This window comes from Scyliorhinus canicula, chromosome 15 (assembly GCF_902713615.1).
Source record: "Scyliorhinus canicula chromosome 15, sScyCan1.1, whole genome shotgun sequence".
In the NCBI taxonomy this organism is placed as follows: domain Eukaryota; kingdom Metazoa; phylum Chordata; class Chondrichthyes; order Carcharhiniformes; family Scyliorhinidae; genus Scyliorhinus; species Scyliorhinus canicula.
In genome coordinates, this window is record NC_052160.1 from 16,746,053 (window position 1) to 16,759,406 (window position 13,354).

Here is a 13,354-nt window from a genome sequence, read left to right on the forward strand (position 1 = left end):
TCGTGACCCAAGCCGGGAATCAAACTTGGGACTCTGCTGCTGTGAACCAACAGTGCTAACCACTGTGCTACCTTGCCACTAACAGTCTAGACCAGGGCCCACTCCCTCAAAATGTGAGGCGGTCGGTCACCCCGAACAGTCTCCAGAGTTGCTGCCAAGACCTGCTGAGAAATTCCAATCAGTTTGTGTTTTGGTGCTCACACCCCCAACGTGGACAGTGGTGTGGCCTGACTGCAATTCCAAAACGAAAAATCCTTAGAATGCATCACTGGCAAGGATATTTTGAACGAGAAGTACAAGTGTAAAACCAAAACTTGCCATTGGAAGAGTGTGTATGTGAGTGTGTGTGTTAAAGGTGCTTTACAGCTTTAAGACGCCCCCCTCCCCCCGCGGGCGCGAGCCGCCCGCTCTCGCGAGAGTGGCCCGGCGGGCCGCCTCGCTGCTGTGTCACGCCGTTTGAATGAGGAGCAGGGAGGGCCGTTTGAGAAATGGCGTCCGCCTTGGAGCAGTTTGTCAACAGTGTGAGGCAGCTCTCCTCCCAGGGTAAGGAGGGGATGGCGGCGGCCGCCGACGCCGAGGGAGCTGACATTGACGGGGAGAGAGTGGGTAGGGTGGGTTGTTGTTTTTTAAATGGACGGTTTATTTTGAGGGGAAGGGCAGGGAGGGAGCCGCTCGCCCCCTCTCCCATCCCCGGCGCCCGTTACCTTTCGGACGGTAAAAGCCTCGACCCAGCGGCGGGCGGAGCTGCCCCCTGGCTAATGCCCGCCAGAGGGGCGTTGGTGATGGCGGAGCTGGGGTAAAAGCCCCCCACACAATGCGCTCCGGGTTTGAAGGATATTTCGCGGCCTGTTTACCTCAAAGCTCGTGAGCATCACGGCGCCGGAAGCGCCCGCCCCACTCGCTGTCCGATTGGTTGCCCCGCGGAGATTGACGGCCGCTCCACGCCGCCGAGTGGCTGCCGCCGCCGCCGGTCACCCCATCCTCCTGCACTTCCGGTTCGCCTTGAGTTCAGCTCACCAATATGGGGCCTAGGCAGCTAGCTCTCAGCTCCCAGCTGTAGAGGTTATTGTCGAAGGGCAGGGAATTCTTGGGACATCACCATCCCTGCGTTCAGGGATACCTGATCTAATCCGGGAAATTTATCTTGCTGTTACAAAGTAATTATCTCATTTGTATAATCGAGTTCGAATGTTGTAGTTCAGTTCCAGCCATTAAAAAAGTAGTCTTGTAAGTCCTGGTCTGCAAGGATATTAATGAAGTACAAATGTGGAAAAAGAACATTGTAGCACAACCATGCACCTCAACTTATCCAGTTAAATCAACAGGGTTTAGCAGAAATTCTTTCCTGGTTCAACCTTGATCTAAATTGAAGCACCACTTGCACTTCATAGAGTTGGGAGGTATAAGTACATCTATAGAATTTGAAGGCTTTCAATCTATAGAATCTCTCCAGTGCAGAAGGAGGCCATTTGGCCCATCCAGTCTGAAACTACCCTCTGAAACAGCATTTTACTTGCGTCCATTCTCCGTCCTATCCCCAAGCATTGATCATAGCCAATCCACCTAACCTGCACATCTTTAAACTGTGGGTGGAAACCAGAGCACCTGGAGGAAACCCACACAGACACTGGAAGAATGTGCATACTCCACACAGGTAGTCACCTAAGGTTGGAATCAAACCTGGGTTCTTGGCATATGAGGCAGCACTTAAATCTCTGTGCCCCATAACTGGAATTTCATTTGGTGAAATTTGCACACGTTCAGTTCGCCTGACAATGCTACACTAATCTACGTCAATTGCCAGTCCACTCGTGCCTTAATTTCAAAATAGTTATCCTTAGAGGAGATTTACCAGAATGTTGCCTGGTATGGAGGGAAGATCTTATGAGGGAAGGCTGAGGGACCTGAGACTGTTTTCGTTAGAGAGAAGGTTAAGAGGTGACTTAATTGAGGCATACAAGATGATCAGAAGATTAGATAGAGTGGACAGTGAGAGCCTTTTTCCTCGGAAGGTGATGTCTAGCACGAGGGGACATAGCTTTAAATTGAGGGGCGATAGATATAGGACAGATGGCAGAGGTAGGTTCTTTACTCAGAGAGTAGTAAGGGCGTGGAATGCTCTGCCTGCAACAGTAGTGGACTCGCCAACACTAAGGGCATTCAAATGGTCATTGGATAGACATATGGATGATAAGGGAATAGTGTAGATGGGCTTTAGTGGTTTCACAGGTCGGCGCAACTTCGAAGCCGAAGGGCCTGTACTGCGCTGTAATGTTCTATGTTCTATTATGTTTAAATCTAGTTCATATCAGGCTTGGTCTTGCTCCAACGCCCTCCCAAGAATTTGGTGCTCCTCCAGCTCTGGCTTCTTGTACATCTCCACTCTCCTCACTCGACCCTTAACTGCTGTCTGTTCAGTCACAGAGCCTTAAGCTCTGCAATTCTCTTTAAGAAAACATATTCATAGAACAGTACAGCACAGAACAGGCCCTTCGGCCCTCAATGTTGTGCCGAGCCATGATCACCCTACTCAAACCCACGTATCCACCCTATACCCGTAACCCAACAACCCCCCCCCCCTTTTTTTTTTTTTTATAAATTTAGATTACCCAATTATTTTTTCCAATTAAGGGGCAATTTAGCATGGCCAATCCACCTACCCTGCACATTGTTTTGGGTTGTGGGGGCGAAACCCACGCAGACACGGGGAGAATGTGCAAACTCCACACGGACAGTGACCCAGAGCTGGGATCGAACCTGGGACCTCAGCGCCGTGAGGCGGTTGTGCTAACCACTAGGCCACCGTGCTGCCTACAACCCCCCCCTTAACCTTACTTTTTATTAGGACACTACGGGCAATTTAGCATGGCCAATCCACCTAACCTGCACATCTTTGGACTGTGGGAGGAAACCGGAGCACACGGAGGAAACCCACGCACACAGGGGGAGGACGTGCAGACTCCACACAGACAGTGACCCAGCCGGGAATCGAACCAGGGACTCTGGAGCTGTGAAGCATTTATGCATTTATGCTAACCACCATGCTACTCTGCTGCCGAACCGTCTCAAAATTTACTGCTTTAACCAAGCTTTTAGTCACCCATTTTAATATTTCCTTCAACAAAAGCAAAATACTGCCGTTGCTAAAATGTTACTTACATTTTATTTAATATTTCTTACTTTGACTTAGTGTCAGTGTTTGTCAGATCTTGTTGCTTTGAAGTGCCATGGGACATTTTTCTCGTGCTGCATAAGTGCATGTTCTTAAGATTTGAGCCTGGGATATGGACGTGAGACAGGGCTACATTTATTACCTTACACTATTTGCTTTGGTGGGCCTTCTTGGATAGCTGGAGTACTTGTGATGATCATGCCTCGTCAAAAATATTCTTTTTTATTCATTTACGGGATGTGGGCTTCGCTTGCTAGGCCAGCATTTATTGTCTCTTTGAGAGTCAACCAAATTGCTGTGGGTCTGGAGTCACGTGTAGGTAAATATGGCAGATTTCCTTCCCAAAAGGACTTAGTGAAGCAGATAGATTTCCACGACAGTGGTCATCATGAGGCGTTTTAAATTCTAGGTTTTTATTGAATTCAAATTTCACCATCAGCCATGGTGGGATTTGTTCCCAGGTCCCTCAACCTTGCCCTGGGCCTCTGGATTACTAGTCTAATGACGATGTCACTGCCTCCCCTAAAGATTCTATATTTCTGGTCCAGCAAGACTGAATGGATGGTGAATGATGTGTGTCTAGGTCTGGCTGGTTGTGGTTTGGTGTTTTCACAACATTGCTGCTTTTGTTATTCTTGCTGGTTTTGGTCACAGTGGAGAGTTGTTGTTAAAATGACCTTGGTGAGTTGCTGAAGTGCATCTTCATAATCAGATATACAAAAGCCACAGTGGTAGATGTCTGCAGTTGTGCAAATTCGGTTTGTTTGCAGGCATTGCCTTTGTAATTCAGGCAGTAAATTTTAATATAACTTTTCTTTAAGTATCCCTCAGTCTCCTTCGTTCCAAAGAAAAGAACCCTAGAGTATCCTACCTTGATTTGTAATTAAAATTCTTCAGTCCTGGCAACAACCTTTTAAATCATTTTATTTGTTCATGAGATGTGGATGTCACTGACAAAGCCAGCATATATTGACCCTCTCTAATTGCCCTTGAGAAGGTGGTGAACCACTGTAGTCCATGTGATATAGGTACACCCACAATTCTGTTTGGAAAGCAGTTTCAGGATTTTGAATCCAAGAACAGTGATACACTGCCAAATCATGAAAGCGTGTGGCCTGGAGGGGAACCTGCAGGTGGTGGTCTTGTCATGCCTCATTACTCTTGTCCTTCTTGGTGGTAGAGTCCATAGGCTTGGGAGGTGCTGTTGAAGGAGACTTGGTGAGTCGCTGAAGTGCATCTTGTAGATCAGTGATGGATAACCCAGGATAGTGATGTGGCCCTCCATCATGTCTGGGCTGCAAGAGTGAAATTGGGCATTTCCAATAGCCACGACCCATGAAGAAAGATTATATCCATTTAATGCATGCCAAATACTTATAACCAGTTACAGAAGATGCTTAAATATTCATATATTAATAGAACTGTCATCAACTTCAAATGGAAAAAAACAAATGTAATATTTACACTTGCGTCATGAATGTGACTTCTGGTTGGATCTATCAGCCACAGGGTTTCTTAGACTAGGACTCAGCGATGTGCAGAGGCTTCACAATTCAGCACTGAGGTTTCCACCCGTTGGTCTGTTGCGCTTCTTGTATTTGTTGTGTTCCATAGCAGAAAAAGTCTGCTTGCATGTGTATAATCCAAACATTGACATCAACTGGACCGGGATTATTCAGCCAAAATTCTCACGTACATTTTCACTTTAGCTGCTTAATTTAATCATCCAGGGCACAAATATGAATTAATTCCTCTTCAAATCTCCCCCTTTTACCAACCTTTGACATACTATGCTGCATTTGCTCTGATCAAATTCAAATAGATTTGAGAGCACGGAGAGGTAGGGATTTGGATCACTCGGAAGAAAAGTGGTTCTCAAATCATTCTACCAGAGTAGGCAGCACTTGTATGTGTACTGATGGATAATTATTTTTTCCTTCATCAGCGTTGTTTTTGCCAGCATTTTCTTCAAATTTGGGAAGCGAGTATAGGTAACTTCACTGTGTGTGCAGTATGAATTTTCTTACACTAGCAATTAGTCTGGGCAGGAGGTGATTTCTCCCCTGCAGTATTTTGTTCAACAAGCTCAGGTGACCAGTGATGTCGGTGCAAAAAGCCACATCCAAAATCCAGCTTATATTTGATTTCTGTGCAAGAAACTGCTGTATTTAGAATCATAGAATCACTGCAGTGCAGAAGGAGGCCATTTGGCCAATCGAGTCTGCACCGACTCTCCGAAAGAGCACCCTACCTACGCCCATGCCCCCACCCTGTCCCTGTAACCCAGTAACCCTACTTAACGTTTTGGAAACTAATTTAGCATAGCCAAACCACCTAACCTGCATATCTTTGAAGTGCCAAGAAGCGGACCAGTACTTTACCATGGCTTAATCAGCGCAGTTCAGTGTGCATGACAAGGTCTCCATATTCTGTTTCAATTTGGTCAACAAGTTGCATGAACTGACGGGGATGCAGGGGCTGAGCATGTATCAAGTTAACAAAGTATCACTGCCCATTACAGCTTTCAGTCTGTTTCCCTTGTCAAGTTTAGAGCAGAGCACTTCTTGGGTGTATTATGTAATGCACACCAAATATGTTAGGTACACAAGCTTCCAACAAAGCTACAAATCCATGGTGTATTCCTGTCGTGGAGGGGTACCCATCTGTTGTAACTGATATATTTGGAAAAAATTGTATCTCGTGCTTTTCAAAATAACCAGTAAATGCCTCGAAAAATACTGAGCCCTGAGCTCGGCCGAGTATTCCAAAGAGATCTAAATATTCTTCTGTCACGTTCAGATCATCGTCAGCTGAGCAATGTTAATATCTTTACGTTCATCCAGTGCTAATGCCTCATTTGAACGTACAGATCTGAAAAGCTGCTCTGCTAGATCAGCAGCAATTTCTTGCACTCTGCGATTCACAGTATGCCTGCTGAGTTGCAGACATTTAACATGTTTGATGATTTTCCTCTTGGTTTTTAAACCCAGCAAATAAAACATCTGCAGATTTGATGAGGCATTCTTTCACTAATTCACTATTAAATAGTAGGAAAACTAGCCAGAGTCACTCTGATTTAATGTTTATCCAAGTACCTGCCTGTTTTCATGGCATGCTTCAGATTTGGAGCAGGTTGGGCAGAGCCTAATGGAAATGCGCCCTGTGAGAGGGATGGCATGTTTCACTCCTGTTAACATTGTATTCTGCTATCTCCTCATTGCAAATGAAGCACAATGGTCTCCCTTTCTGTTCAGTAACAAAATAATCCAGCTCCCAGTTCTCTTCCCATTTTGCCCTCATCACCTATGTTTCTCTTTTTTGCGACCTCTTCTTCCGCTGCATTCTTTGATTTTACTCTTGATTCTCCTTCCTCACCGTGCGACTTCAACAAAAAGCATCAGGCAGGATGCAAAGCCGATAACAGCCAAAAAATCAAGAAAGAAACTCAACCTCCCACATGTGCTCTGGCACCCAACATGACAGTTTCCCAGTGATTGTGTATCCAGAATGCGCTGGGTGTTTTGTTTGAATGGCAGGAACTGCAGCATTGCGATCCTGGCGTCAACTGTTAAGAGGGCGATCTTGACAGGAACCTCAGCAGCACGTCCTGCCATCAGCATGTCCTGCCGTCACCATGGAACAGCACGTCCTGCCATCACCATGTAACAGCCTGTCCTGCCGTCACCAGGGAACAGCACGTCCTGCCGTCACCATGTAGCAGTGCGATCCTGTGCCCAGAATGAAATCAGGATTCTTCTGCCCGTCTGTTGCACCATGGTGAGATTCATCGTGCCGCACTCAGAGCCCTGACAGGCTGCATGTGGGCCACAGGTTGCCCACCATTGTTGTAGCAGTATACAATGCTGCCTCTGCGCATCAGTGGTGAAGGGAGTGAATGTTGGCGGTGGTGGCAGGGTGCCAATCAGGTTGGCGTCTTTGTCTTGGATGATGTTGAGCTTCTTCGCTGTTGTTGGAGCTGCTCTCATCCAGGACAGTGGAGACAATTCCGTCACACTCCGGTCTTGTGCCTTGTAGATGGTGGGTAGGCTTTGGGGAGTCAGGAAGTGAGTTACTTGCTGCAAATTTACAGCCTCTGACCTGCTATTGTAGCCACAGTATTTATATGGCTGGTCCAATTCAGTTTCTGGTCAGCAGTAAACCCAGCATGTTAATGGTGGGGTATTTGACCATTAACATTTTAATTATTAGATTTACTTTTGTTGGCAATGGCCATTGCCTGGATCTTGAGTGGCATGAATATTATTCGCCACTTATCACTCAAGCCTGGACATTGTCCAGGTCTTCCTATGTGAACGCATGGAACTGAACATGATTCAGTCATGGCTGAACTGTGGGAGAATATTCATCTTCACATCTGTACTCTTCACGCCAAGATCAGAGGAATGGCATCCCACCTCTTCAAATCAGCCTCTCTCTCGCCCTCTCTCTCCCTCTCGCCCTCTCTCTCGCCCTTTCTCGCTCACCCTTTCTAGCTCGCCCTCTCTCTCTCTCTCTCTCTCTCTCTCTCTCTCTCCCCCCTCTCACCACACTGGCCAAGTTAGGTTTATGGAGCAAGACCCTCAAATTCCCAAATATCAGAAACTAGTCCTGGCCGGATGAAACGGTAACCTCCCAGATCCGCTCTCCTCCCCGGCGGATTCACCAGAAAAAATTCACTCTTGCCCAGATTTAGCTTATACCCTGAAAAGGAGCCAAACTCCCTGAGCACTTCATTGGAGAGTGGGTCCATGACATATAACAGCAAATCTGGGTCTGTGACGTATAGCTGCAAATCATCCGCAAATTAGGATACCCTTATGTTCCCTCCCTCCACGCTCTATCGCCCTCCAACTGGTAGATGACCACCACGCAATGGATAGCGGTTCAATCGTTAAGGCAAATGACTACGGAGATAATGGGCCTTGTGCCCCTGTTCAATTGAAAATATTGCAAGCTCAGGGCACTCGCAGTAGGGCCACATACAAAAGCCTAATCCAAGATATAAATTTTGGCACAAAGTCAAACCACTCCATAATATCAGAGGTACCCCTCGAACCTGTCGAACGCAAAATAATCACGTCTGGCTCGGTCACTAAGGGGGGCAACAATAATTATAATAATCTTTATTGTCACAAGTAGGCTTACATTAACACTGCAATGAAGTTACTGTGAAAAGCTCTAGCCGTCACATTCTGGTGCTTGTTCGGGTACACAGAGGGAGAATTCAGAAAGTCCAAATGACCGAACAGCATGTCTTTCAGGACTTGTGGGAGGAAACCGGAGCACCCGGAGGAAACCCATGCAGACACTGGGACGTGCAGACTCCGCACAGACAGTGACCCAAACCGGGAATCGAAGCTGGGACCCTGGCGCTGTGAAGCAACAGTGCTAACCACTGTACTACGGTGCCGCCCAGTCCCCTACTGTTGGCCGACAACTGCCGGCCCTTAATAAATCCTATCTGCTCCTCTGAGATCACCCCCGGCAGGCATGGCTCCAAATGAGTCGGCAACAATTTAGCATCATGTGAATGAGTTAATTAACAGGCCAACATAGATTTACAAGAAGCATAGAGGTGTTGAAGGAATTAAAGTTTATAGATAAAAGAAATTAAATGGATATTGTACGAATTTTCAAAAGGCAATGGATAAGGTCAGGGGGGGCGTTCTAAGGCAACTTGTATTGAAAGTATTCTGGCACTCTGGGTAGGATGTTTTTTTAAAGGGAAAAATACAGTCGTGTGTTTTTAAACAGGAAGGATGTAAAAAGTGGTGTGCCACACGTTGATGCTATTTTTCAATATATATAAAAAACTTTTGCTTTAGTGTTGCAATTTGCAGACAGCATAAAATGAGAAGCTGCAAACTGAACAGAATTGGCGATGTTTTCATCGGGGACGGACAAATTAATAAATTGGGAGCATAAATATCAGTTTCTCTTTGGCTACATTTGAAGTATAAAGGAGTTGAAAAGTGATGTTAAGAATATGGTAGAAGCAAGTCTTTTGATTACATAGATTTAACATGTGGTTTTAACATGTATTTACTGTGTTTTTGTCTTATTTTGGTTAGGTCAAATGACTCAGCTATGTGACCTCATTAACAAGAGTGGAGAGCTGCTGGCTAAAAACCTCTCCCACTTGGATACAGTGCTAGGTGCATTGGATGTGCAGGAGCATTCCCTAGGAGTCTTGGCAGTATTGTAAGTTTCAAATAAATGTCATGCAATTTCATGTAAAATGTACGTAGCTGGGGATTCATTTTGTTTAATAAAATTTGCACCCTTGTTCCCGTTGTCATAAAAATGTTGCATTTGAAGTGAAATGCCTTGGAACATCTCATTACATGCAAGGTGTTACACAAATCTAGTCACGGTGGTTGCTCATTCAAGAAAGCTACTACCTTCAAAATTACATCTCAATCATATGATGAGGAATTGGAAGATTCTTTTGGTTCTGTTGGAAGCAAATAAGAAAGTAGGCAATGAGGCCAACACTGTCTATGAACCCTGCATATGAGTCTGATAGGAATCATTATACAAATGCTAGAAACAAAAGTACTTTGCCAAACTATTGGCAAGTTAATCTGAACAGGATAGTCCAACCATAGATGACTCTGGTCAAATGCCGCAGGTGGCCATTGACATACTTTTGTATAGTAGCTATGAGGCTAGGTGTTCATTGTTAAAGTGAATGTCAGCTTCAGAGATTTTCTTTTCAAAGGAATAGCTGGATTAGCTGTGCTTTCAAAGTTTTTATGGGTATTAAAATCAGCACTTTTGATTAGTTAGCAATTGCTTTGTTCTAGGTACAACAGTTGTTAAAGCAATGCATTACTCTGTGCAGTGGCAAAGTTATTTTCAGAAAGACCAACTAGCTGGAAGCTACTTCTGTTCACAGGATGTGTTTGAATGTTATTTATTAGAAAGATGTATTGCTTCCATAAATGATTCTTTGCATCAAATTGGTCTCTAGTCTTATCTGTTATGAAAGTGACTGTTGGCATTGGTATTAATTGTCCTCTGTGCGTGTTTCTGTGTGCACCCGCATGTGTGTATGTGTAATAGAAACATGATCTGCACCTTCAGAGGAAATAAGCTAGTCTTTTATATATTTTAGACATGTTTCCAAATTTCTGTGTACACAAAATCATGCTGTGGTTCATGAAAGATTTAGGTCTGCCTTTGGGAAATGTTCTTTGTTATGCAGGAGAAGGTATGTGGTATAGTCCAAATCATTACAATACAGCGGAATAACCAGGACAGTGATAGTAGTTTATAACCAAACTGCGTATAAAATAATATACATTTAATAATTAGACCTCAGTAATATTTTGGGTACATAGCTAGGAGGCAAAGGCTAACAATTGGGGTTTTATAATGCTCTGTAGTTTCTTAGCCATGGAGAATGCTGGAACAGATTATGGAGATGGGGAGAAATGAGGCAATGCAGGGATTTAAAGAGAAAAATTAGAATACTGAAATTCCCATTGTCTGGGACATGGGGAACTAGTGAAACACTGTCTTAAGACATTACTTAAAACATATTTATTGTATTGAGATAATCCAAAGCTGCATAGCCTTGTTGGAGAATCTACATTCTTTAGTTGGAGCGTTTGGGTGAAGTTGATGTAGAAATTGGCATTGGAAGTGGTTCAGAGTCCGAATGACCCCAAGTGAGTTCATTTGATGAGAATCTAAACGCTTACGTCTTTCGTTATAGATTCATAGAAACATACAGTACAGAAAAGGCCCTTCGGCCCATTGCACAACCACCTACCATTCTAATCCCATTTTCCAGCACTTGGTCTCTAACATTGTAAACTCTGGGATTGCAAGTGCACATCTAAATACTTCCTAAATGTTTTTTTTAATTTCAAAAATATTTTTATTCTCCTTTTTCACATTTTCTCCCAAATTTACACCCACCAACAATAAACAATAATCAGTAACAAATATGTCAATCCCCATATCAATAACAACGATCCCATCCTCCCACCAAACCCCAAACATTAGCCCACATGTTCACATAAACAACTGACAAAAAGGAATCAGGAATCACCCATAGTCACCATTAACACACACGGCCCCCCCAACTAATGTTCAATGTTATCCAGTTCTTGTAAGTGCATAATGAATAATGCCCATGAATTGTAGAACCCTCCTTCCTTCCCCTCAGTTCAAACTTAACCATCTCAAGAGTCAAGAATTCCAACAGGCCCCCCCACCACTCCAGGGCACAGGGTGGAGAGGCTGCTCTCCATCCCAACAGGATCCGCCTTCGGGCGATCAACGAGGCGAAGGCTACAACATTTGCCTCCGCGCCTGTTTCCAACCCTGGCTGGTCCGACACCCCGAATATGGCCTCCCGGTGGCTCGGGTCCAATTTCGCGTGCACCACTTTAGAAATTACCCTAAAAACCTCCTTCCAGTAAACGTCTTGAGTTTAAACTTCTTGAAGGGGCTGGTTTAGCACAGGACTAAATCGCTGGCTTTGAAAGCAGACCAAGGCAGGCCAGCAGCACAGTTTAATTCCTGGACCAGCCTCCCCGAACAGGTGCTGGAATATGGCGACTAGGGGCCTTTCACAGTAACTTCATTTGAAGCCTACTTGTGACAATAAGCGATTTTCATTCTTAAATGTTAAGAGGGTCTCTGCCTCCACCATCATTTCAGGCAGCAAATTCCAAACTCCCGCCACCCTCTGGTTAAAAAAGGTTTTGCTCACATCCCCTTGAAACCTCTTGCCCCCTTATCTTAAATCAATACCCCTTGCTCATTGACCCCTCCACCAAGGGGAAAGGTTTGTTCCTGAACACTCTATGCCGCTCATGATTTTATACATCTCAATCATTTCCCACCCTCCGTTTCCTCTGCTCCAAGGAAAACAATCCAAGTCTATCCAATCTCTCTGTAACTAACATGCTCCAACCCAGGCAACATCCTGGTAAATCTCTGCATCCTTTCCAGTCCTCCAGGGGCTAGTTTAGCACAGTGGGCTAAACAGCTGGCTTGTAATGCAGAACAAGGCCAGCAGCGCGGGTTCAATTCCCGTACCGGCCTCCCCGAACAGGTGCCGGAATGTGGCGACTGGGGGCTTTTTACACTAACTTCATTGAAGCCTCCTTGTGACAATAAGCTATTATTATTATTATGTAATGTGGATTCCAGAACTGCACATAATTTTGAAGGTTAGTACAATTGGAAATGTTTTTATTTAAAAAAATTATTCAAATAAAATTTTCATTATTACAAACAATACAACAAATCCCAACCACAAGAAAATTAAAACTTAAAAAAGACAACCCCCCCTCAGCTGATGGTAACCAGTTCCCTGAAAAAGGAGATGAAGGACTGCCATCTTGAGTGGAACTCTTCTGCTGACCCCTTCATGGTATACGTAATCTTCTCCAGGTGCAACAATTCCATCAGGCCCCCCCAACCAAGTCTTGGCTGGCACCTAGGACCTCCACCCAAGCACAAGTGGCCTCTGGGCAATTAGTGAGGCGAAGGTATCACCGGTGAGTGTGATACTCCAAAAACGGCCATGACTCCAGCTGAACACCTAAAATCCCTGACATTGTATCAAAAAAGGAGACCCAGAAAATAAAAACCTTGGGGCAAAACCAAAACTTGAGTGTATGATTCGCAGGCCCCCAGAGCACCACTCACACCTGTCCTCCACCCCCAAGAAGAACCCACTCATACATGTCCTAGTCAGGTGTGCCTTGTGAACCACCTTGAACTGCATTAGGCTTAACCTCGCACATGAGGATGTGGTGGACCCTGTAAAGACCACCTCCGCCCAAAGTTCAAGCCCAGCTCACCCTCCCACTTCCTCTTTACTTCCTCCACCAATGCCTGCTGTGTCGATAACATCTGCCCATAGACATCCAAAATCTTACTGTTCCCCCAACTCAGCCTAGGACAGGACCCTGAACATTAGCGAAGGCAGCACTCCCAGGGGAAATGAAGGAAGCCTCTTTTGTAAAAAATAGTGTACCTGAATACATTCCCTCTCGGAAGCTGGAATTTCTTTATCAACCAGTCTAGACCTATGAACGTACCCTCCAGAAGCATGTCTCTAAACCTCTCCAATCCCTCCCTCTCCCATGCCCTAAATGATTAGTCTAAGCAAAATGGCACAAACCTATGGTGGCTGCAGATCAGAGCCAACAGTGCTAT

The 13,354-nt window shown here is 45.0% G+C and overlaps 1 protein-coding gene across 2 annotated transcripts in view; it reads left to right on the forward strand.

Moving 5' to 3' along the window:
* Window positions 1–383: 383 nt before the first annotated feature.
* cops3 (COP9 signalosome subunit 3) overlaps window positions 384–13,354 on the forward strand; it is a 39,706-nt gene continuing 26,735 nt past the window's right edge. For both annotated transcript variants that reach the window (XM_038819253.1, XM_038819254.1), the window contains exons 1-2: window positions 384–543; window positions 9,244–9,373. In XM_038819253.1, coding sequence (XP_038675181.1) covers window positions 489–543; window positions 9,244–9,373 — 185 coding nt within the window. In that variant the 5' untranslated portion in view covers window positions 384–488. The remainder of the gene's footprint in view (window positions 544–9,243; window positions 9,374–13,354) is intronic.